The following is a 25,284-nucleotide window of genomic DNA, read 5'->3' as shown; positions in this document are numbered from 1 at the left end:
AATTGGAAGCCACTGGAGCTTCCTGAGTTGGGGAGTGACATCGTCAGACCTACTGTGCTTTATGATGATCAATTTGGTAGCTGTGTAACTGGATGGATTGGAAAGGAAAGACACTGGAGGCAAGAGAATGAAGTACTTGCATTAGTCTAGACAAGAGATGATGAGGCACTGTATGAGGGTGGCTATAATGTGAGTGTAGAGAAGGGGAGGTATCCGGAGACGTTGTGGAATTACCATCAACAGGATTTATTAATTAGGGTATGGGGAAGAGGGAAGAGTCAGGAAGGCTATAAGGTCATAAAACTGGAAGGCTGGTGGTGCCCTTTATAGGAATGGAGAATTTAAGAAGGGAGAGGGCTTGGGGGGATGGAGGGAAAGATAATGAGACCTGTTTTGGACATGTTTCACTTAAGGTAGTTTGGCAGCCAGTTTTCGGTAGTCCATTAAGTAGTTTTCGATCTGGGACTAGAGTTAAGGAGAGATTAAGACTAGATAGCTGGAGCTGGTAATCATCTGCATAGAGATGGTAACTGAACCCTTAGAACTACAGAGATCAGCAAAGAGAATGTAGAGATAGAAGAAAAGACCCAGAACAGAGCCCTGGTTTGTTCAAGTTCTGACAATATTTAATGACTCCTTCCCCACTGACACATAAGAATAAAGATCTCAGGATGATGAACTAAAAAGGGTCAATCAAATCACCTAGAGGTGAAAAATCATAGTAATTAACACAAGGCATTAGAGTCTAATAAATTCAAAGAAATGAAATTTATCCTCCTAGAACAGTATTAAAGAATTATACATCAGACAACAACGTCCATGATCTTTTGGGGGGGGGGGGAAGTATGCTAATTCCATCAAAATGAAGAAAGAAAAGAATTGTAGGATATAAGACCACAATTCTACAATTTAAAGGGATGAAATACAAAATTATTTTTAGAATATGATTAGTAGATATAATAGAGCCCTAGTCCCAAAATGAGTGTTTGTTTTTAAATTAAACCATCCTCCTCCACTGTGCTGCCAGGGTCATGACTTTAGATGTCAATCCTGACATGATCCCCATTTCACAGAAATCACCCACAAATCCAAATCACATGACAATTATTTTCATAATCTCCCATAAATGCAAAAGTACCATTCATTGATATTAAATTAAATGCAGTTCAAAAATCCAACTGGAATAGCACAAATTTAACCCTACAGTAACTGTAGGTTCCAAAGGACACAAATGTTTTTAATTTTTAAAAAATTTCACCTACAATGTCAAAACAGCATCCCAAAACAATTTGCAAAGGAAAATCAAACAATTAAGTAAGCTAGCAACTTGTTTATATTTTTGAGTCAAATTTCACTAATGTAAATACCACAGACAAAAAAAACCAACCACAAATATTTGACAACCAATAAAAGTAACTCAAACTACTCAATCAATGTTATTGATTTGTATGCCTGAAGGAAAGCAATAGCTTTCATTCCAATCAAGTTCCATGGAAACATCTATCAATAAAAATGCCCAGAGTAAAACTCTTTCAGCCATCAAAAATAGAGTTAGGTGTATTTCTTCAATTCCACAGTATATGCCTCAGGTAGATAACCCATAATCGCTCCTCTCTACCCTTCACAATCCAAACAGATGACACAGCAAAAATCAATTTCACAACTGCCCATTATATGCAGTTTCTACTATGGTCAGTTTCCCTGGATCCTTGTAGAAGTCCACAACTGGGTCAGAAATACTCAGAAGATGTTTTGCAGGCCCAGCTAAACAGAGAATCTCACCCTTGGTTCAATTCCACTCCCTCAGAGTTGTGTTTTGTTCTCTCCCCAATACTACCACCCCAACCCCCAACAGACGTCCCACCCTCTCATTTTATCAGCAGCTAACAATAAGCATCATTTCAGTGGTGGGATGGGTGGGGGCAATGCTTGTTAACTGTGTTTCCGGGCTGGCTGTCCTTGCATTCCCCTTGGTTTTCAGAAATTGAGATCCTCATCTTTTCAACACAACTTTGGAAAGCACTTGCCCTCATCACAGTCCATCAACTGGGTTTTTTTTTCTCCCCCTTCCTTGCTTTGTAGCATTTGAAACATTTATTTTTACGTTGCAGACCGAAATGGAAAATTAAACTGAAACCATAACAAAGTGAAGAGCTGTTAATAGTACTTTTTAAAAAGCAGAAAATACATCTCTGCCCTCTACCTTCCTCAACCAAAACAACAGTGTTGTTTTGCTTCTCTCTTCCCTTTACAAAAATCCACGTTAAAGGCAAAAAGAAAACCGAGAAAAGAACTGAAGGTCTCAAATCTATCTAGTCAGGTTAGAAAAAAAATTGTCTAACTGTGATCTTTTGGATTCAAGGATAAGGAAATTTACAATTGTATGACGAGTTCTTTTCAGAAAACCTACTCATCTCTTCCTGTCATTTAGTGATTAGAGACCTTATCCCATGCAATGCATCCATTTCCCAGAAGCAACTAATAAACACAACAAATCCTCACTAACTACTTTTCCCACTCCTCCCTACCCAGACTGGTTGCCCTGCACGCTTTCACATTATCCCCATGCCTTGAAAATGCAATGGAAAACCTTCTGAATCTGTCACCTGGCCCAGATTAGCATCTCAGGCAGCACATACAGACAGGTGTAGGCCATGACTCCTGATAACACTGGGTCACTACCTGCCCCCCAGGCTGGTCCCTGGCTGAACCAGAGGCAGTCTTCACAACGCGTTAGCAGCTGAAACACTCCTCATCACCTTCCCCCGGGCCCTTCCTGCACTAAGGAAACGCCATCTAGACTGGGACCCTCATCCAGCCAAAGCATTCATTCTCCAGTCTGTTCTTTGGCTGGATACCTTCTTCAACCCACCACCGGTAGTCTTTCTCTCTGTCCCCTTCTGAGAAAAAAGAAAACCCCAGCTGGCCCTTGTCCCCTTCCTGTGGTAGGCTGAGGTCAGTGCCATCATGCTACTTACCTTGATGATGCTACTCCTGCGGGGGATGCCGCCTGGCTTGTTCTCCCGCCCCATTGCTGGGGTCCCCAGGGTAGGGTGGTTTCCTCGAGAAGGGCTGATGGGCTTCCCGCTCCTGGGGTCCTCCCCTAATACCCCCAGGGTGCAGTCTCCATTGGAAACCCCACTGCTGCTGTCATAGCGTGCTCTCCCCGAGCTGACGCCACCGTCACCACCTCCGCCACCTCCTCCTCCTTCTCCATCTCCTGCTTTAAAGGCTACCTTTCCAAAGACAGGTCCCGGGGAGGCAGGCAGGCCCCCACCGCTGCCCGCGGCCCCCCGGTCAAAATCTGCCATCAGTCCCCTCTGGCAGCCGCAGCCCAGGACAGGGAGGTCCTCTTCTCTCACTCCTGCTGCTGCTCAGGGGCTGCTGCCGCTGCTGCTGTGGCCTCAGCCCCTCCTCCTCTGACTGCTGCTTCCACAGCTTCTTCCGCTTTTCTTTTTAATTTAGATTTAAAATGTGTGTGTTTTCGGGTCTGCCTCCTGCGGAGTTACAGACCTGGAGGCTGAAAAAAAAGAAAAAGAAAAGAAAATGTCTTCGTTGCTGTTCGCAGCAAATCTCCGGCTTTCAGCACCTGGGAGAAGAAAACAGTCCCTCCACACACTCAGGGACACGCAGGCAGTACATGCAAAGCTGACCATCTCTCCTTGCTGCAGGCTCCAAAAATAACACCATCCCAAATGCTACACTTTCCACTCTCATCCCCACCCCCACCAAGGACAGGAGAAGAGGGGCTAAGGAATCCCTGCCGCCTCCTTTCTCCCCCCTTCACTCACACGAGCCCAGCACACACGCACACGCACACGCACACGCACACACCCGCCTCAGATGCTCTTGCCCCCTCTCCCAAGCCTGTGGCAGGCATTTCTGCAGAAAGACATCCCAGCGGCTGCTGCTGGGGCTGGTGTCTCCCCATCAACCGCAAGGCTCGGGGTAAACAAACAAACTTACAAGGAACACATCCTTGAGAGGCGGCTGGGGCCACAGGAGAAGAGGCTGCCCCTTGACCTTCCGACACCCCCTCTACTCCCAGACCTGGATCCCGGGTCTCCCCCCGACCCCGAGGTGGGCTGGAAGAGAAATGGGCGGGGGGAGGGACAGAGGAGGGACTGCCCTGCCCGGGAGGGACTCGCCCGGGGACTGGCTGCTGACGGGGAGTTTGCTCACCGCAGTGACATTTGTAGGGCGCCTGGCCTTGGTCGTGTCCGTGTCAGTGAGACACACGGCAGAGAGCAGAGAGACAAGGCGGAGGCTGGGGCACTGGGCCGCTGGGGGAACTTTCGCTCGGGGCATCGGCGTTGGGGGCGCCAGCCCTGCTGCCCTCCACTCCCCAGCCCTGCTCCCGCAGCCAGCCCTCACTCCCTAGGCGCTCTCTCCTAGACGCCTCTCTATAGACTCTTCGCTGCCCCCTGCAGCCACTACGCAGTCCCAACTCAGGGACAGACAGGCAGGCAGGCAGGCAGCAGCAGCGTGCCTCCTGTCCCGGGGGCTCCTCAGCCCTCCCCCAGCTCTGCCATTGTCAACACCTCCTCCGGTGAGCCCGGTGCCCCCAAAAGCCAAGACGTGGGGGGAAAACCGGAGGGGAGGTTCCTTCTGGAGATTCTTCCCAAACATTCCCATCCCCAAACTCAGCACAAAACCCCAGCGTCCGGGGCTGCGATGGTTAACTCCCAGCGTCTCGCCCACCAGGGTACCACTCCACACCACTCGCCGCTAGCCGGTCCCCCTCTGCCTTCTTGGGTCCCAGCCGCTATCCCGTCAAATTACCCCCGGCCTTCAGTACTCTGCTCACTCCTGCCTGGCTCCTAGCGCACTCCCCATCTGCTCCGCTTGGTCCTCCCTCCTCCTGCCCCCGCTTGCCCTCGTGCTCTCGTTCCAATCGATCCATCCCCCTGCCTCCAGCCTATCCCTATGCACCCCTTCCCATTCATCCACCCCCTGGCAGCCGGCCTGCCCCGTGCTCCTCTCTCCCTTCCTCCTTCCCTCCATCCATCCATCCATCCATCCCCATGCTCCACACATCCATCCACCTTTCCTCTTCCTTCCTCCCTCCCTCCATCAATCACTCGTGCCCCCGGCCCCGCCCTCCCTCCATCCCCCAGCCCCTCTGCTCCCGCTCCCCTCCAGCAGTCACAGACCCCAGACAACTCCCCGCCCCTTCCCCGGCCAGCACCCACCTAGGGGCCGCCCCCTCTCTCCCCGCCGGCGTTCGGGGTCTCCAGCGTCCCTCCTCTTCCTCCTCGCCACCGTCCTCCTCCCGCCGCCGCCGCCGTGGCTGCCGCTGCTGCTCTCCCCGAAGCCGGATGCACAGCGCCCGGTTCATCTGGCTGCGGTGGCTCCCGCGGCTGCCGCTTCCCCCCCGCTCCTCCTCCTTCCTCGGGCTCCCTCCGGGGCGGGCGCAGAGGGCGGAGGAGGCAGCCCCTCCGGCGGCGGCAGCCCCAGCCCCAGGAGCAGCAGCAGCGGCCGCGGCGGCCCGAGCCCACCCGCCCGCCCGCCCGCCTCCAGAGCCGGGACGCTCTGCGCCCGCCCGCCGGCCGTCTGTCCGCCCAGCCCTCGGGCTCCCTGCCCCCAGCCTCGGGCCCTCCCTCCCTTCCTTCCTCCCTCCTCTCCTCCCCTCCCCTCCAGGGGCGGCGGGGAGGGGGCGGGCGCCTCCTCGTCCCCGCCCCCGCCCCCTCAGCTGCAGCTGCCAATCAAACAGCCCGGGTGGCGCAACGACGGCGCCCGCAGACCTCCCTCCCCACGTCCCTCCTTCTCTCCCTGCGCCCCACACCCGGGCCGTCCCCTCCCCGCTCCTCCTCCCCGGGCAGCGGGTCCCCGGAACCTTCTCGAGGAGCCAGCGGAGCTGGTTGCTAGGAGAATGTCCCAAAAGGATCCCCAGATCCCAGAGGCGCGTTGGCTAGAGTGGAGGTGTGGGGAGCGCACACGCCCCCTGCACTGCCCTACTGAGAGCCCCCCCCAAAAAATAAACTCCCAGCTCCTCTTCTCTTCCTCTTCCCCATGACACCCTTCTCCCCATCAAAGAAGTGAGCTTGTCATTTTGGGGAGGGGGGGAGCCTTTGAGCAGCTGCTTCTCATCCTTAGCCCCCTCCTCACTTTCCCAAGTCCTCCGGGTGGCTTCTTTCCCCACCCCCACCCCCAAGCCCTTTGGGTGTGATCCAGGCCGCGTTCACTTATGGCCAATAGTTGATACTTGAGGGAAGGGGATTAAAGAAAAGGAAAGTTTTTCACTGGTGAAAATTGTGAATTGATTTATCAGCACTGTAATCCAGTAGTACCCTTTGAGATCAGGTTTGTCAGGATTAGGGTACAGTCACTGGACAGAAGCTAACCATTCCTCCTGCTGAATGCAGAATATCCCAGCGAAGAGGAGAGCAAGGCGTGGACTGTTAAAACTTCCTTAGTGTTGCATGTACAGATACACAAAAGCCACAAAACAGAAGTTCTTAACCTGGGGTCCATAAACTTGGAACCTGCACTATTTTGGTAACTATTCCAATAGAATTGGTTTCCTTTTAATCCTATATATTTTATTTATGCACTTAAAAATATTCCAGGAAGGGGTCCATAAGCTTCACCAGACTACCCAAGGGGTCTATGCCACAAGAAAGATTTAGAACCTTTGCAATAAGGCCAAAACAAGCACGTAGCTAACAGTATTTTCTCCTGTACATCTCATACCTCTGAAGCATCATATGGAGCAGAATCCACAGGACACCCAAGAGGCATCTCATATTAAGAAGATAAAGAGCTAGCCTGAAAAAACTGGGTTCAAGCCTGACCTCTAACACATTGGCTTTGGTATTCTGGCCAAATTATTCAGCCTCTCCAAGCTGTAAGTTAAGTCTCTAAGATTATAAATTGCAAAGAAGACACCCACCTGCATCAGTAGAGGAATTCTCCCCACCTGGAATTCCCTATATCAGTGAAATCTCAGTTCCTGTCCCTGTCCTTACACCACTGTGTAAAGCTTCTTGCCCTGGGATTGATCGTAATCAAGTTTGATGTTTTAAAAAACAGCAACAGGTTAAAGAGAAAAATAGCGAATTGAGGGTTACAAATTCAGTTTATACCAGGGGCTACACAAAAGCAAATTAAAAAAAAACTTTTGGCAGATTATAATTTAGTGTATCTGTGTGGTCTGTTTATTTTCATCCTCCTCTTCCTGCTGCCCCCTACCCCTTTGTTCTAGTGTTCATGGGAATTAACTTGGTGAAATTGTCTCCTGGTTATCATTGACTCAGGCTTATGAAGGTATATTCATGGCACATCCAGGAACCAGAGGGAGAAGCATGATGGAAAATATTTGAGTAAAGGTCAAAAGAGAGAGAGAGAAACAGATGATTTTGTCATTGGAGTATCACAAACCACCTGGACAGAAAGAGGAAATAGGGGAGGAGTTGTGAATCATCATAAGCCTGTCACAGAGGTATGCTACAGCAATGATGGGAGGCTTCAATTGTGAGGTAGCTAGGTGGTGAAGTGGATGGAGTGTTGGGCTGGCCTTTGTAGTTATATGTCTCTGGGCAAGTCACTTAACCTTGGCTTGGGTCAGTTTCTTTATCCATAAAATGGGGATAACAATAGCACCTACGTACAGGGTCCAAATGAGATAATTATAAAGTGCTTAGTATAGAGCCTGACCCATGGTAAATAGCACTATGTAAGTGCTAGTTATTATTGTTGTTGTTGTTGTTCAGACATCTGTTGGAACTCATTGTCTCTGCCAAAGCAAAGTAGCTAATAACTTCTCGACTTGCCTTAGTGATCATTTCGTCCCTCAAAGGTAGAGAGAGGAACCAATGAGGGAAACATTTGTTTGTTTGTTTGCTTTTCTGGATCTGATCCTCACCAACAGGAAGGAACTGACTGCTGGGGTGGAAATGATGGGAATCCTGGGAAGGCAGTGATGCCGACTCCATGCTAATATTTGTGAAAGAGAGGGAATCTAGGCATAGTCTGACAAGCATCCTAGATTTCAGTAAAGCAAATTTTGAAAGGTTCGGGAGAAAAATAGGAAAGAGCCCATGGAGCAAAATGCCAAATGGAAAGTCTGCCCAAGAGGGATGGGAGAGTGAAATCCAGAAGAAATAAAGGGAAACAATTCCTATAAATGGGATTTGTTTAAACTAAAGTGACCAACATGGATACACAGGGAACTCACAACCACTACAGATTTTCAAGAGAAATGTACAGAAGCAAGTCAGGTAGCAGAGGATGAACATGAGGGAAAGGTGCAGTCCTGTAAGAATACTGTCAGGAACTCTAAAGCTCAGGGTGACTGAGCTCAGTGAGGGAAACTAAGGACAACAAAAAAGAGATTTTTTTAAAGCTGTACTTAGAGAAAGAGGAGGATTAAAGAAGAGATAGGACCTTTCTTGGGGGGGGGAGGGTCTAGGGGAAAATGATACCTGACAACAAAAAGAAGAAAGAACTACCCAATTCTTATCTTGATTCTGGGTTTTTTTTTCTGCAAAGGGTTTTTTTTTCATTTTTTCTCATTTTATTCTTGTAGAGAAGATAGAGAAAAATGGGTTAGATGATAGATAATATAATCCAAAGGATTCAGAACTGGTTGGATGTTCAGATTGAGAGTAGTTTTTCATGGTTTAAAGCCAATGTGGCAGGAAGTCTTCAGCAGAATACGCCAGGGATCTGTGCTTTGAGAGGTCTGATATTTTTATTAATGACTTGGATAAAGATATAGATAGTATCCTCACCAAATTTATAGGTTGCACAAAGCTAGGATGGATGGCCAATGTACTGGAAGACATAGTCGGAAAGCAAAAAAAAAAAATCTTGACAGTTCAGAATATTGGGCCAAATCAAATAAAGATGCCATTGAGTTATCTTTATTCACTCCTGTTTATTCACACAATCTATGGTTTCAGCGGGAACAAATTCACAAGGATAAGATGGAAAAGGCATATTAGACAGTACCTGTCCTAAAAAAGATCTGCAGGTTTTAGTGGACTGCAAGCTCAACGGGAGTCATTAGTGTGAGTCATCAGCCAGGAAAACTCATTTTATCTCAGACTGCATTGAGAGAGGCACAGCTTCTAGGAACAGAGAAGTAGTTGAGTCAAGTCAAGTCAATGAGCATTTATGGTACTGATTGCCAGAAATACAAACAAAGGTGAAAAAAGGCAGTCTGGGCTCTCAAGAAACCCACAGTCTAAAGGACTGCCTCACCATACTCTGCCCTCCTCAGATCTCTCCTGGAGTGCTGTGTTCAGGTCTGGGCACCAGAAGGACTGGGAAGCATTCAGAGGAAGGAAATCAAGATGGCGGATATCCTATGAGATAAGTTGGAGTAACTGAACGTGAAAAGAGGACTGGAGAGGTGATGGTGGAGGTGATGAAGGATACAATGACCTATTTCAAGTATTTGAAAGGCTACCTGGTAGAAGAGATATTAGATTCATCCTGTTTGACCCCATGAGGCAGAATCAGAAGCAACTGAATGGGCAGAAGTCACAAAGACAAACATTTTGGTTGGATGTCAGGAAAAGCTCCCCAACAAATAAATCTATCCAAAAGTGAAATGGTCTTTGGAAAGGAAGTGCTTCCCTCTACTTGGATGACTTCAAGCAGAGGCTGAATGGACCCTTTTTGAGTATTTTGTGTATAAGCTGAGCTATGTAGCTACTGAGGTCTCTCCCATTGCTCAGATTCACAATTCTTACTGCCTTCTCTTCTATATTTCTTTCATTCATATGTAGTCAGATGATGCCAAGGTGGTAGAAAGGGGGCAGGAAGATAGTTAGGGTCCTTTAAGTTGTCCTTTGCTATTTCTGGGCCAACTACATAAAAAGCCAGTCATAAACTTTCCAAGTGGACTTTGTCATGTGTAGGTGTGCCTCTCCTTTCGAAATGAACTCAGTCTCTCACATTAGCAAAAGAACTAATGGTCAATGTTAGTGGTGTCATTTGTCAAATCATATTCTGCTTTGTTTTATTTCCACAAGTTTCCTAATGTAAAAAAGAAAAGGAACAGATTTTAACCCTTCAGGTTTTTTTTTTCATAAGATCAACACTTCATTCATCTATTTTCCCACTAAAGGGAATATCTATCTTACTATCTACCCTGAACAGATCAAGGGAGACTTCGTTGAAATAAAGTTGGCATTTAAATTAAAATATTTCCCCAAGCATCTTGGCAGACCTGTAACTAATGATGCCAGAAGCCAGAGGGCTGTGCCAGATTCCTTTGATTATTCCCCATAAGTGCTTGTCTCCTACATCTCTCTGGTCAGAATCCTGCTGATGTTTTAAGTGTGTTTTTTCATCAAATGAACAGCAAAGAGTGTAGGCACTCTTTCTCTGAATGTGGGGCCAGGAAGCTGAATGTTCATTCCTCCACGCCTAAAGCTAGACACTCGTGTTGGGAACCACCCCCAATAGATGTCTCAATGGCTAAGTTCACAACCTTAATCAGGAAGGACAACATATGTAATCGTTTCTTCCTCTTTACTGTACTTTTTTTCTCCCAGATTCCTCTGCGAATCTTTCCTATACTGCTTCATTAAATGCTTTTATTGAATAAGTTTTAATATAACTGACTATAGAGCTATCTTACTAAAATGTGTTTTCTTGGCATTTAAAATTGTATAGAAGTAAAATTTGGGAGGAAATTCACAAAATACTAGTCATTATTCTGCCAAGCCTAGGATTTCCTTGTAACAGAATGTCTAAAAATAATGTTCAGAGAAATTGTCAGGGCAGCAAAAGAAGTGAGATACTATATTATTATTCACAACAATAATAAAAATGTTCATTGACATTTGAGCAGAAAATTTTGCCACGCATTTTCCATACAGCGTGGCGCGATGGCATGAACATTAGATTTGGAATTAGAAGACCTGGCTTAAAATCCTGGCTCTGCAACTTAACTTGACATTCAGCTACTTAGTACCTTCGGACCTCAGTTTTCATATCTGTAAAATGGGGCTGAATTAGATGATCTCCAAGGTCCCTTCCAGTGGTAAATCTATGATCTTCTAATCCCATGATCTAATTTTCTGCCTCACAGCAATTCTTCAAGGCAGGTTCCCCAAGCATTACTATACCCATTTTACAGAGGAAGAAACTGAGGTTCAGTTAAATTACTTACCCATAGTCACTCAGTGAATCTCAAACTTTCTGTCTCCAATCCTATCACTTTATCCCCTACATTCCTGGCACCTGCTACAGTTTATTTATTTCACCCCTATATCTATTGGTTACATTCGGATGAATAATTCCTTTCTCTTATTTCTTGAACAATATCTCTAAAATATTGGTAGCGTCAGTCTTGTTTATCCATACAATCTATGGTTTCCTTTCCTTATTTCCGATTTATCCTGTATATAGCCTGTTTGTATATCGTTATCTGCATGTTGTCTCCCCCATGCACAGTGCCTGGCACATGATAGGTGCTTAATAAATGGTTAGGGACTGACCAATTATCCTTTCCTCATAATTGAAGTCCTCTATCATTTCTAACATCATTCTCCAACCCGTCTCTCTTGGTGGGGATTTAATGAGATGCTACACCTAAGCATGGTATCCTCGATGCTGTATAAAGAGATAATCTCCACTCCCTGATCCTTAATCAGATGTCTCCAAGTCTCCCTAAAATAACATGTTCTCTGTTTACTGACACTTGCAACTCTGCATATCATTGCCAGTGCTTTATCCGCCTGTTCCAACATTACGGCTTTCCAAGTGTTTCTGACTCACTGAGCATTTGGGTCTTAGATTTTTTCCCCCCTCTGGTGTATTACAATAATATCCATTTTTCCAACTATAGTCTTATTTTTTGTATTTCTCATATGTCTTCAAGGCATATTTCTGTCTTTAAGCCTTCAAGTTGGGTTGCTGTAATGGGCTTTAGTTTTCATTTTTGGAAGATTAGCTAGAGCAAAAAAGCGGACAATCAGATGGTTTCAGAATAGGGACCAGTTATATCAACTCATTAGTCTTCCCTGGCTACACATTGGATCTAGGGTTGATTTTTCATCTTCGAAGTTCCTATGGTTTGCATTCTGATTATTCTATCTTCCTCAGCAATCAGTCAACAAGCATTTAGGAAGCATTCACTCCATGCCCGGCACTATGCTAAACTCTAGGGAGACAAAGAAAGGCAAAAACAGTTCCTGCCCTCAAGGAGTTCAGAGTCTAATGGGGAGATAACATGCAAATAGCTCTGTACAGACAAGATATAGACAGAGAACCCAGAGCAGCAGACAAGATATATATATATAAGATACATACTGAGGTTGTGGGAGGTAATCTCAGAAAGAATGACACCAGCAGCTGGGAAAATATTTAGACATTGGCTTCCTTCCTAAGCAGCAGAGAGATATGCCAGTGGTTTTCAGTTTCGTATTGTATCAAAGTAGAGTATTGGCATTAGAAAGATGGGTCTTTGTTTCAGGGAGAAGTTTGGAGTCATTAAAGGAGTCTTATAATTTCCCAAAAACCAATCCTGCCTGTCTGGCGGCAACTCATAGAACTCTACAGTAGATGAAGAATTAGAAATGAGGGCAAAGGAGAGGCAAGTGGTGGGTGTGAGCGGGCTGTAATACATAACACAGAAAGAATTACAGAGAAGAGCTGGAGTGAAGGACATTACCCGAGAAATGGATAATCAGAAAAGAAGATGGCTTGATTACAGGGCAAGAGTTAAGGACAATATGTGTGCTCTGCAAAACATCAAGGGAAATTGAGGAAGGTTCCCAGAACACTGGGTGGTTGCCCTGTGGTGAACTCATGGGAGGATACGACCAAGAATGATTAAATAGGAAACATTCACATTAACAAGATTGTAGATCAATTTGAGTATCATGAAAGGTCAAGATTGATTTAAGCATTATAGAAGGTCAGGTGAAAGAGCATTTTTAGGTGAGGGTCTTTTTAAAATGTTTAATTCTCTCTCCTGGTATGACAAAGCCAACAATAAATCGATCAACAGTATTTATTAAGCACTACTATGTGCCAGATGCTGTGCTAGGCCTTGTGGACACAAGCACAAAGAATGAAACAATCCCTTCATTCAGGGAGCTTACATTCTATTGGAGGAGACAACAAGTAAGATATATATAAATAGAGAGAGAGAGAATAAAAAAAGTAAACAAATAAAAATATGTACAAAATTGTTGAGTACAAGGTAGTTTGAGAAGGAGGGCACTAGAGGTTGGGGAGATCAGGAAAGGTATCATGAAGAAGATGGTACCCAAGCTGCTTCTTAAAGGAAGACAGGACTGCTGGAAGTAGGAGGGGGTGCATTCCAAGCATGTGGAATGACCAATGCAAAGACGTAGAGATGGGGGGTGGAGAGTCCTATGGAAGGAACAGCAAGAAGTCCAGTTTGACTAAATCATAGAGTGAAGGAAGGGGAGTAATGTCCAGGGAGTCTGGAAAGATAGGTTGGGGGCAGGTTGGATAGGGCTTTAAAGTCTAAACAAATGAATTTATAGTTGGTCCTAGAGGCAGTAGGGAGTCACCAGAGTAGGCTAAGCAGGGGAGTCAGGTGACCAGAGCTGCGTACTTGGGGAAAATCGCTTTGGCAGCAGTGTGTACCATGGATCCTCCATGCTACCTGACTGAATCATAGATTTAGAGCTGGAATAGACCTCAGATCCAATCCAACCCCTTCATTTTTATAGATAAGAAAAAAGACCAGAGACATCCATGACTTGCCTAGCATCACATAGCTACTAAATAATGGGATTTGAACCCAGTCCTTCTGAATCCAGATCCAGGAATCTATCTACTGCATCATGCCGCCTCTTCGATTTACCTCTTAATATTTACCCATATGCCACAGATGAGTCGATGAGGTCCTTTGGCAGGTGCATCAACTTCCTCTTTTCAGCTTCTGGGCCACCATGTTGAGTTAGGTGGCACTGTCAACCATTCTCTCTCTCTTCTCCCCTTGGTGGCTAAAGTTCTAGAAAGTTCTGCTCACTTGCATCTCTACCCTCCCACCCCCCAATTCCCTCTTCCACCCGGGGTCCCTTTCAGCTTGAGATCCACAATACCCTGGTCCCTTAAACTTTCTTTGCAATTCTCACTATTCTACTGAAACTGATATGATGATAACAATAATAACACTAGTATTTCTATAGCACTTACAATGTGCCAGGGGGCAGCTAGGTGGCATAGTGGATAGAGCACTGAGCTTAGAATCAGGAAGTCTCTCCTGAATTCAAATCTGGTCTCAGATACTAACTGGCTCTGTGACCCTGGGCAAGTCACTTTCCCCTGTTTGCCTCAGTTTCCTTATTTGTAAAATGAACTGGAGAAGGAAATGACAAATCACTCTAGTATCTTTGCCAAGAAAATCCCACATGGGGCTCTGATTCTTAGAATCTAGCCAATAGCCTATAGATGTTCAGATTCCTTAAGAGTCCAGCTAATATGGCGAATCTTCAATAAACCTTGTTTTTGGCTGCAAGAAGGCTTGAGTCTAATTCTTTCGGGCAGAATCCGCATGTTGTGATTTTGGGGTCCAGCACCCCTGAACCCCTAAACTGCATCATTTTGGTGACCCGTACGGGGAAACTGCCTAACCCCAAGTTCTTCTCCAGCCAAGACTGGAAGGTATATAAGCCTCCTCTCCCTCCCTTTCTTGCTCTGCAGTTGGGGTCACTCTCCAAGCACCAAGGCTTGGAAGTGCTTTTCGGGCAGACAGTTACAAGGCTGTCTGGCACTCGGCCTGATGCTCTCAGGCTCTCAGTCCAGTGGGTCGGTTTGAGGCCATGGACCTGGGTACACCTTCCACAGCACAGAGGACAAGGATGGATGCCCTATCCAGAGGTGTATCAGTTAATTCCCTCGGCGCTAGGGAATTGGGGAAAACTGCAGTTGCTTTTTGGTTCCCTGAGGCTTACTTACTCCCTTCCCTCTGCGCCCCAGAATTCTCCTTCATGGAGGTTACAGGGAAAGTTAGAACAGCTGAAAATATCTTGGCAGATTCTGGAGGTTTTGTGTCTGATCATTAAGGAGTTTAGAACTCCTTCTTATAATGCTGGTCACTCTTTTCTTCCACTCCCTCCACTTGAGTACTTTTGATTCCGCCCTCCCCTACCTGGGGAAAAGGAAGGAGGGGGAAGGGGCAGCAGCTACAGCACGGGCCCCACTGGCAATGGCCTTGGGCCCCAGGGCAACCTTTGCCTGGAAGCATCACCCAGGTTCAGCACATCCTGCTCAAGGTAATGAAGCTAGCCTCCAAACTTGGATAAGCATGCTCTTTTAAATTTGTAGTTTTAACTGTTAATGATGAGATGTTGATTCTCTGTGTAAAGTCATTTGGAAGTGTATTTAACAAAACTGAAGTCACCTGATTGGTAATGGATTTGTTTCAAGTTTCAATTTGGTGAATGTCAAGAAACTTTTCATAATTTGGTTACCACTAAAATAATTTAGCTATTATTGGTTATTGTTTTTAATGTGTAAACTAGCCAAAAAGTTTGTTTGGGTTATGTATGGCTTTCTGAGAATTTGCAAGTATATAGAAATCTCTAATGATTGGCTTTTTACACCAGGACAAATTTAAGTTTGAGATGTAAATCTTGGAAAAGGTTTTCCTAAGCTGTGATTAGTAAAACTTGCTGTTTGAGGTAAAAACTCATAGGATTTTATACCAATTTGTTCACTGATGGGTCATAATCCATCGATAATCAATAATCCACCATCTGAGAGAAATGCCACAAGCTACTCAGAGAAGGTGATACTAGTGGGAAGTCGGCATCGGGGAAAAGCTGAGAGGACAATTTTAGCCTCAGTCTAAGATGGGATCCTCCTGGCTCAGTTTCCCCATTAAGTTCCTTTGAAAGGGAATGTTACCCATCTGGCTATTCCTGAATCTGGCTATGAGGTGGATTTGATACTTCATGGTTGGATAACTGAATTATCTGAATCCAAATAGAGCTAAGGATGTTTTATTCTCTCATTTGGGCCCTAAATTTAGTCCCTGTTTTATATCTGGGTGCTGCAGTCTTTTCTGTCAGATTTGTGTCTTCCAGACTACAGGCCATTCACCTACAGTTGGTAGCAAACAGCGAGTACCAGCCAATGTCCCCCATCGTTCCCTGGATGCAGCCTGTGCTTGGTTCCAGTCAACCTTCTCTTTGGGACCCCATTGAGGCAGGGACAGCTCTATGCCCCTTGCCAGCAGGAAGCAGTTTCAGAAGCGGAGACCTTTGCCCCTTACCCTAAAAGAATTTGGGTTCCCATTTGTTTGAGGGGGGAATCTGGGCCCCAGAAAGGAAAAACCCTGGACTTTCCCTATGGCCCCTGGCCATTTCCCACCCTTGGTCCCACCTAGGCTCCATTTCTCACCCTTGGGAATTCTATTACCTCATGGCATTGTGGCTACACCCAATCTCCCCTCCATTGTCTTACCTCCCTATGGCCCCTGGCCATTTCCCACTCTTAATCCTAGCTAGGCTCCATTGTTCAGGTCCCAGGAGTTCTGTTCACCCCAGCTTACTAGCCACTCCTATCCAGATCTCCTTAGGCCCCTCCTCCCGTCACCCCAAACTACTTGGCCACTCCTAGATCCCTCCCACAGTCTTTCTGTATATAAGGTCCATCTTGTCTCCATTGAGATGCACTGATTCTTAGAATCTAGCCAATAACTCATAGATGCTCAGATTCCTTAAGAGTCTAGCTAATATGGTGAATCTTCAATAAACCTTGTTTTTGGCTGAAAAAAAAAAAGAAAAAAAGAAAATCCCACATGGGGTTATGAAGAGTCAGACATGACTGAAAAGAATGAACAAAAATTGTATGCCAGGCACTGACCTAAGCATTATCTCATTTAATCTTCATAATAACCCTGGGAGGTAGGAAACTGAGGCAGAGAGGTTAAGTAACTTGTCTAGGGTCACAGAGCCAGTAAGTTCCTGAAGCTGGATTGGAACTCAGGTCTTCCCAACTAAAGACCTGGCATTCTAGCTACTGCACTATATTAGCTGCCTCAAGCTGATCTCTCCAAAGTCACCAGTAAACTCTTCACTGCATAAAATACATACATAAGATAGATGGAAACCAAAAGCTGTGTGAAATCCTGGGCAGGGCTTGAGGGAGAGACAGAGAAGAGAAAGGTCATTTATGACTTAAGAGGATCAAAAAAAAAGACTTCCTGGAAGAGTGGGGGACATTGGAGCTTGATTTTAAAGAACGAGTGAACAAATTGGTATAAAGTAACTCAAGGGAGGGATAAAGCAGATGGAGAGAATATTATGCTAATGTTATATGATTTCCTCTTTATAAACTAGTATTGTTGTTTTTCAGTCATTTTCAGTTGTATCGGACTCTTTGTGACCCCATTTGGAGTTTTTTTGGCAAAGATACTGGAGTGGTTTGCCATTTCCTTCTCCAACTCATTTTACAGATGAAGAAACTGAGGTAAACAGGGTGAAGTGACTTGCCAGGGGTCACACAGTTAGTAAGCGTCTGAGGCTGGATTTGAACTCGGGAAGATGAGCCTTCCTGACTTCAGGCCCAGTGATTTGTGCACTATGGCGCCACCTAGCTGCTAATCATAACAGATGCTTGCTGCAGTTGCTGGTTACTTGTAGATTTCTTTCTTCTTTCCCGTGTCTCTCCCACTATTTCATCATAATACAAACTAGCCTCATGTTTAAGTTTTCTCTGATATCAAGGTTACATTTGTCTTTCACCAAAACAAAACAAACAAAACACTGGTTTCTTGTGCTTTGTAAAGACAAAAGTGTATGTAGCATTACCTCTGCATTAATTCATTCCCTTAACACAGGGCAACTGCAAAGGAAGATCTTCATTTATCACCCTTTATAAGAGAAAGAGCAGGGGACTGTTTTCCTCCTCTCAGGGTCTTCATGTGCAACCACTCCATTTTCTGTCAGTTTCCCAAGTAACTTTTGTCAAAAGCCAGTGTCTTCAGAATTTCCGATTTCTGCAGGTCTCTCATCTTCCATATGTTCACCAAAAACAGATTTTTCTAATGAGTTCAAGGTGTCTGCCATTTTATGATTATTATCTTCTTATAATCTATTGAATTATTAGTGTTTTCTCAAAAGTTTCTTCTCTACCCCTTTCTCCAATGAATTTTAGTAGTAACAATAATGTGACATTTATACAGAGTTTTAAAGTCTACACAGTGAACAGTCCTCTTTGCTCTGATTTCCTCATTCTGTTTATTCTGTGGCATGGATCTAATAAGATAATAATGTAAATGAAAGTACTTGTCAACATTAAGTCACCAGGCAAATGTAAGGTACAATTCTCTTTTCTTCTTTCAGACATTAATTGATGAATTTAATTTACTTAACTAGCATTTCTTGAGTTTGTACTCTGTGTATAGTACTATGTTTTATTCCCATGGGGCATGCAAGAAAAAATGAGATGCCAAGTACCACCTTATAATTTAGTTGGGAATATGACTCTGGAATGCAGCAAGTGAGGGAGGGGGACACTGAAAACAAATTCTGCCCATTTCCCAGATCAACTCAGGACCAACCCTAGAAGAGAGTATTCAGCTTGTGGTCCTGGAACAAGGCAAATCTTGAGTTTCCTAAAAAATGTAATGAGTTTGTTGGAAGAACTGTGAACTGGTCTAGCCATTCTGGAAAACAATTTGGAACCATCTCCCAAAGCAGTTAAACTATGCATGCCCTTTGCTCAGCAATACCACTACTAGGTCTATACTCCAAAGAGGTTAAGAAAAGAGGAAAAGGACCCATATGTGTTAAAAAAAAAAAAAAAAAAAAACAAACTTGGTTTGGGCCTTGCCCTGATCAATAAGGCAAACTGAAGAAAAGAAAGATAAAAGTATTTTGTTAGCCCACCAAAACAGGAAGCAGTTGGATGCAGCCTGCCTTGATCGTTGCTTTTATAGACAGGAATAAACAACTTCCATATAAGGGCAAAAGTATGCTGATTGGCACATAGCTCCCGAGAGAGATGAGTTTTTTGCTACTTCAACCATTTCCCTCATGTCTAAGTACACATGCACAAGGGTATTTCTGGCCACCATCTTTTGTAGGCTAGCTGTGTGCATACCTAAAGTTTTAAACAAAGTTTTAAACATGGAGTCATTCAGCCTGACTTTGCATCTATGTACAAAAATATTTGTAGCAGCTCTGTTTGTGGTGGCAAAGATTTGGAAGCTGAAAAGGGTGCCCATTAATTGGGGAATGGCTGAACAAGTTATGCTATATGAATGTGATGGAATATTACTGTGTTGTAAGAAATGATGGAAGAGATGATTTTAGAGAAACCTGGGAGGACTTGTATGAACTGATGCAGAATGATGTAAGGAGAACCAGAGGAACAATTTATATAATAATAACAACATTGTAATGGCAAACAACTTTGAAAGGCTTAGGAATTCTGCTATTCCAATAACAACATGTGATTCCAGAGGACTCATTATGAAACAGGTAGATAGAGAGATAATGGCCTCGATGCAAATTGAGGCATAATTTTATTGTGGACCAAGGGTACTGTGGGAATTTGTTTTACATGACTCTGCATGCATATAACAGGGGTTCTGTTTTTTCTTACTCTCTTGGGTAAGGAAAGGGGAATGGATAATAGGCAGATATCCATCTGAAAAAATAAACTTAATTAAAAATAAATGTTTATTAATTTAAAAAATAAAATTTAATTAAAAATAAAGAAGTAATGAATTTGAATGGCTGAAGAAGTGGCCAAAGGACACTAGGGAGAAGCAGGAGCCCCTCTTCAGGGCAAATGGTGCTTATACTATTAATCCAAAAAAAGAGAAGATCAGAGTCCTTGATGGTGTGAAGACATAACTGCAGAAAGGTACCCATCTCGTCTCTGATCCCACTTAAGAAAGGAGAAAACTTACTGTAACTTAGCTATAAAAGAGGAAAAGCACCTAGACTATAGTAGTAAAGAGATACTGGGTTGTCTGTATGATCAAGGGAGATTGTGGAATTTCCTTTCCTAGAAATCCTGAGGAATACAATAGATAATTATCTAAGAAGAAGCCATGGACAGTTCTTGCCTAAAGGCAAAAGGTTAGAATGAATGACCATTCAGGCTGCCTGGTTCTGGGAGTATAATCAATCACAGAATTTTTTTTAAATTCTTTGAGAAGACCTATTGGACAGTCTAAAGAGGACTTTTGATTTGAGAGGAATTGTTGTTTGCTACTGTTACGTTTTGGGATTCCTGAGCTTTCTTCCATATGCATGAATTTCTCACTGGAGTTCACAATTCCTTAACATTTCCTGTCTTGAAATTGAATTCCTTTATTGACATGTACTCCAAATCTTCTGAATTCCAGCAGCTCCCGAAAATTGGCCCATTCTACTCACATTCTAAATTAGCTTCCTTTTCTCAGTGAGTCAAAGATGCCAGGATGTTTTCCCCACTCTGGGGAGGTTCTCTCTTTCAAAAATCTTAAAGTTGCCCTTTACCTAGAACATAATCACTTCTGTGATAATGCTAATTTGGCTCAATTTGTCAGTCTGTCAAAAAATACTTATTAAGCCCCAGAAGGGGCAATTAAAGCCTCCAAGGGAACAGAAGAATATTTTACAATTAGTGTATTTAAAGTATTTTGCTAATCACTTTTCTTCACTTCCAGTTCTTAGGATGGGTGCATTGCTTTTAAATACTTCACATTACATTCTTAACTAGAGAGTCTCACCATCAACTTTCTGTACTTGACCCTTACAGCCTATATGAATGCCTTCCAAGAGATTCACTCCAAGGACTCCCCTTCTTATTTCTTTAAATAAAAAACAGCTATCTAAAAGGCAATATAGAAGACTGGAGTTCAAATCTCTCCTCTGACATTTAATGGACCCTGTGACCAGGAGGCAAATCACTTGATCTCTACCCCCTATCTCTTGCCCCCCACTTCTGTTTCTTTATATGCAAAAGGAGGCCATAGGAGTACCTCTGAGGTCCACCCAAACTCTAAACCCTGATTTAAGGGTCAGGGACCCCTTGGGTAATCTGGTGAAGGGTATGGATGCACCTTCTCAGAATGTCACTAAACACATTGGATTACAAAGGAAAACAATGATAATGAATATAGCTATCAAAATATTTTTAAAAACAAATTCCCAGACCCATATTAAAAATTCCTATTCTAAATCCATGACGTAGTCTTTATTCACGCTAGCTATTAAAAATGATCCCAGAAGGTTTTATTTTTCCTTTTAAACAGTCAGCTTAATTTTACTTAATTTTACTACTCTAAATCTAGGTTTTTATAATCCCTTTTTCTTATGATTACTATCTTTATATGTATTTAATCATTAATAATTTACACTGTGTATAAATGAATCAATCAGCAAGCATTTACCCCATGCCCGAGCTATGGCACTGTGCTCCATTGAAGGAGGGAGCTAAGCTGAGACATCTCACTTCTCACCTGGCTGCACTACTCCACCTTGCCCTTTCCTGCAGGAGGAGGTGGGGTACCACTCCCACACCTTTTCAGCTTTGTTGTTGTTATTATTCAGTCATGTCCAACTCTTCATGACCCCATTTGGGGTTTTCTTGGCACAGATACTGGCGTAGTTTGCCATTTCCTTCTCCGGCTCATTTTACAGATAAGGAAACTGAGGCAAAAAGGGTGAAGTCACTTGCCCAGGATCACACAGCTAGTAAATTTCTGAGGCTGCATTTTAACTCAGGTCGTCATGACTCCAGAATCAGTATCTACTGATTCATCTACTGAGTCATCTACTACTGCCATTCTGTGTGTGCGTACGAAAAATCCTATTCTGTGTCTTGTATATTGGGAGGCTGACTACTTCTAGTAAGCTAAGTACCAGACTAGGAACATATTAGCCGTGAGCAGGAATTCCAGCTCTGATATGTTACTACTTTATCCAGAACAAGTCCTTCAACAACTTAGGGGCTTCAGATTCCTCACTGTTACCATGGGGATACAAGTAGTGACCAATCTCCTATAGATATTGTAGGGCAAACTATTACATAAAACTTTCATGAATGAAAGTGCACTAGTGATGCTAATTATTAATAATGTAGCTCTTCAAGCTTTTAAGGGCCTTGCAACAATTGCTAGGCCATCAGAAAGCTTATCTGACCCACGACATTGGCACTGACTACACCCACTGTCTATTTAAATTACACAGCATCATGGAATCATTTCAGAGCCGCACATGGCATTCAAGATCATTCAGAAATTCATGAATTGTCATTACATGGAAAGATCTGCCCAGGACTGTAGGGAATCCTGACAAAAAGAGGCCAGAAACTACCGCTCCTCTTGCTTGGTTATCTTGTATCCACAGTACCCGGTTTCACGCAGAATCACAGGATTCAGAGCTGAAAGGGACTTTGGCGATCATTGTGGTACGATACAACCAGGTGCAATGAGCACTGAATTTGGAGTCTCAATCTGTCACTTACTACCTTTGTGACTTTGGACACATCACTTGAGCCTTCTAGATTCCTTCTAAAGTCCCTTCTTGCTCTTAAAGCTATGAACAAATTCATCTCCTTCAGTTAGTCAGTCAGTCAACAAGCATTTATTAAGTGCTTACTATGTACCAAGTGCTATGTTATGCACCCGGGATAAAGTGTCCTTGCTCTCATGAAGCTCAAAGTCTAATGGGGGATATGACATGCAAAAAACTATGTACAAAGAAAGTATAAACAGGATAAATTAGAAATAATCTCGGAAGTAAGGAGCTAGAATTGAGGGGGACTGAAAAAGGCTTTATGCAGAAACCAAGAGCTGAAGGAGGCCAGCAGGCAGAGACTCAGAGGGAATACGCCATTCCAAACATGGGGGGACAGCCTGTGAAAATGCACTTCATTTTACAAAGGAAGAAAACAAAGTTCAGAGAAGCTATGCTTCTCAACAAACATGTGCAACCCAGCGCTCACATCCATTTGCATGAGACTGTCCTCACTCATGGAAAATGATTACTCCATGCAGGGCTTGGGAGAGGAGCCTAATAAAACCTAATAGGATCCAGCTTTGAGAAAGGACATGCATGGTTCCAGGCTCTCTTTAGGGAGAGGACCCTGGAAGGAAAGAAAGACTCCAGCTGACAGGTAGAGGATCCAGGGCTTTAATCATATCCCAGTTGCCAGTTCAGATTGTGTGAACTTTCCTCTAGGCTGAGATCAGGTCTTTACTTATGGTTGAGCTGAGGTATCTCCCCTCCCAGTGTGAGAGCTCATTCTGCTATATTCTCATCTGTATGACATAGCTGATAGCAGTTTGGATAAATAGATTGACTTTTCACTCTGTGTGATGATGTTTGTGCGACTGGCATTTGGGTATAAGCACATTTTCCCTGTCAAAGGGATAGTGACCAGGAGCACAGCATCAAACTGAACATGATTTCCCCTACATTAGCAATACTTAGGAGAGCATTCTTGCCTCATACCCCTTCTCTGAGGAGAGTAGAATGGCCAGCTCATGACCCCAATCTCCTGCAGGAATCAAAGTCTCTCTTGGAGAAAGGTGGACAGAGGAGAATATAGAAATATCTATAAATACCTCCCTGAGAGCCCCATTTAGACAGACCCATGTAGATACACGACCTACATGGACAACAAGCACGCACACACACACACACACACACACACACACACACACACACACACACACGCTTCACACAACAACAGCAGAACCCTAATTCACACCTAGGTCGTCTCATTCCAAAGCCAGCATGCTCTGCCCTGTATCCCCTGCCTGACTATATCACACTTCGCTCATTCGTTGCTTCCATGGTTTGGCCCCTGCCTGCTTTGATCCTTTCCCTATTATTCTGTCCTTTTTTTGTGCTCAACATCCTCTCAGGAACCTAGTGCACCTGACTCAGTGCTAGTTGGCCAACTGTGCCTTATTCTTTGGACTGGACGGTCTCTTTTCCTCCCCAGCTCCTTCCTCACTCGCCTGCCTATACCCTCATCTGAAGGTTCTCGTTCTCTTTTCACAGCCCCTCCCTCTACAAGTTGAAGACCACTAATTAGACGGAAGCTCAGACAAAGACAAATCCATTCTACTGGGAAAGGAAGGACACATACACGACCTGAGACAATACAAAGCAGAAGAGGATGCTTTTTTTTTTTTTTGCCTTTAGAGTCTTAAACAGCACCTAGAACACTGATTTGCCTAGAATCACAAAGCCAGTGAATATCAAAGGGAGTATTCGAACCCAGGTCTTCCTGGCTTCACAGTCAACTGCCTACCCCCTACAGCATGCTGGGTCTCAGCAGATAAGAGTGGGAGACATTAAAGTGCTATCGGAGTCACAAGGAAGGAGGACAATTTGCTGAATTGGCAAATGAGGGGCAATGTTGTGGAGGGGGAGATGTTTTTCATTCGGGTCTCGAGGGATAAGCTGATTGATAAATTGGGTCCAGAGGTGGGTGACTGGGCAACAGACACACCTTCAGATCATGCCCTGGGGGAATCAGCAGAAGGAGCTGAAGCTGCTTAGAGCAGAGCAGAGAAAGCTCGGAGGTGAAGAGAAACTTGTGTCTGAAGTGACTCCGTGTAGATAAGGATTTGGACTTGGTTCTGCCTGGCCGCGGACAGCGGAGCTAGACATAGTGGGGAGAAGGTGTGGAGACACAGATGGTTATTTATTTACTTATTTTACTAAACCCTTCCAGGCATGAAAAACTCTTCTGCCTAATCTGCACTATTAACATTTTCTCCACCAATTTCTTAATTCTAGACAATCAACAATAATCAATCAAGCCCTGGTTAGTGGCCATTAGTGAGGTGTGAGTGTTCACGTGGAAAATTAAATAATTGGCTCTCATTAACCATTAAGAGCTGGGCTTTGATCCAAGGCAAGATGTTGATTTATTGGGGGAGGAGGTGTGCAGGGAGTCCTCCTTTAGATATGAGCATGGATTTAGAGCTGAGGGGTCATCAGGCTGAACTCCCTCATTTTACAAATGAGGAAACTGAGGCACATAGAAGTTGAATGACTTGCCTGGGGTCACACAACTACTAACGATCTGAGGCAAGATTCAAACTGAGGCCTTCCTAACTCCAAGTCCAGCATCCATCCCATGTCACCTAGTTGCCTCAAGTAGGATGGATGAAGTTCTCTGATATCCTTGAGGTCTCTTCCAGTACCTGAGATTCTGTGATTCCATGACTCAATGGATGGATAGGAACCCCCTCATCTTCCAGATGAGGAATCTGAGGCTTCTCTTGCCTTCCAAAAAGGGCACATCTGGTCATAACAAATGCCAGTGCAATGAAAATTTCTGTTGAAAGATATTCCCCAGCCATTCCCCAGTTCAATTACATTTCAA

The 25,284-nt window shown here is 44.2% G+C and overlaps 1 protein-coding gene across 3 annotated transcripts in view; it reads right to left on the bottom strand.

The window, feature by feature from the left end:
• PLCL2 (phospholipase C like 2) overlaps positions 1 to 25,284 on the bottom strand; it is a 323,803-nt gene that overhangs the window by 225,759 nt on the left and 72,760 nt on the right. The window contains exons 1-2 of one of the 3 annotated variants that reach the window (XM_027872449.1): positions 5,193 to 5,282; positions 2,979 to 3,520 (exon numbers count right to left, since the gene is read on the bottom strand). In XM_027872449.1, coding sequence (XP_027728250.1) covers positions 2,979 to 3,311 — 333 coding nt within the window. In that variant the 5' untranslated portion in view covers positions 3,312 to 3,520; positions 5,193 to 5,282. Of the gene's footprint in view, positions 1 to 2,978; positions 3,521 to 4,182; positions 4,263 to 5,192; positions 5,283 to 25,284 lie in introns of those variants that run through there. The other 2 variants (XM_027872450.1, XM_027872451.1) reach the window with 2 other exon arrangements.

Source organism: Vombatus ursinus, unplaced genomic scaffold (genome assembly GCF_900497805.2).
Source record: "Vombatus ursinus unplaced genomic scaffold, bare-nosed wombat genome assembly UNPS02014799.1, whole genome shotgun sequence".
Taxonomy (NCBI): Eukaryota; Metazoa; Chordata; class Mammalia; order Diprotodontia; family Vombatidae; genus Vombatus; species Vombatus ursinus.
This window is presented reverse-complemented; position numbering and strand designations above follow the sequence as displayed.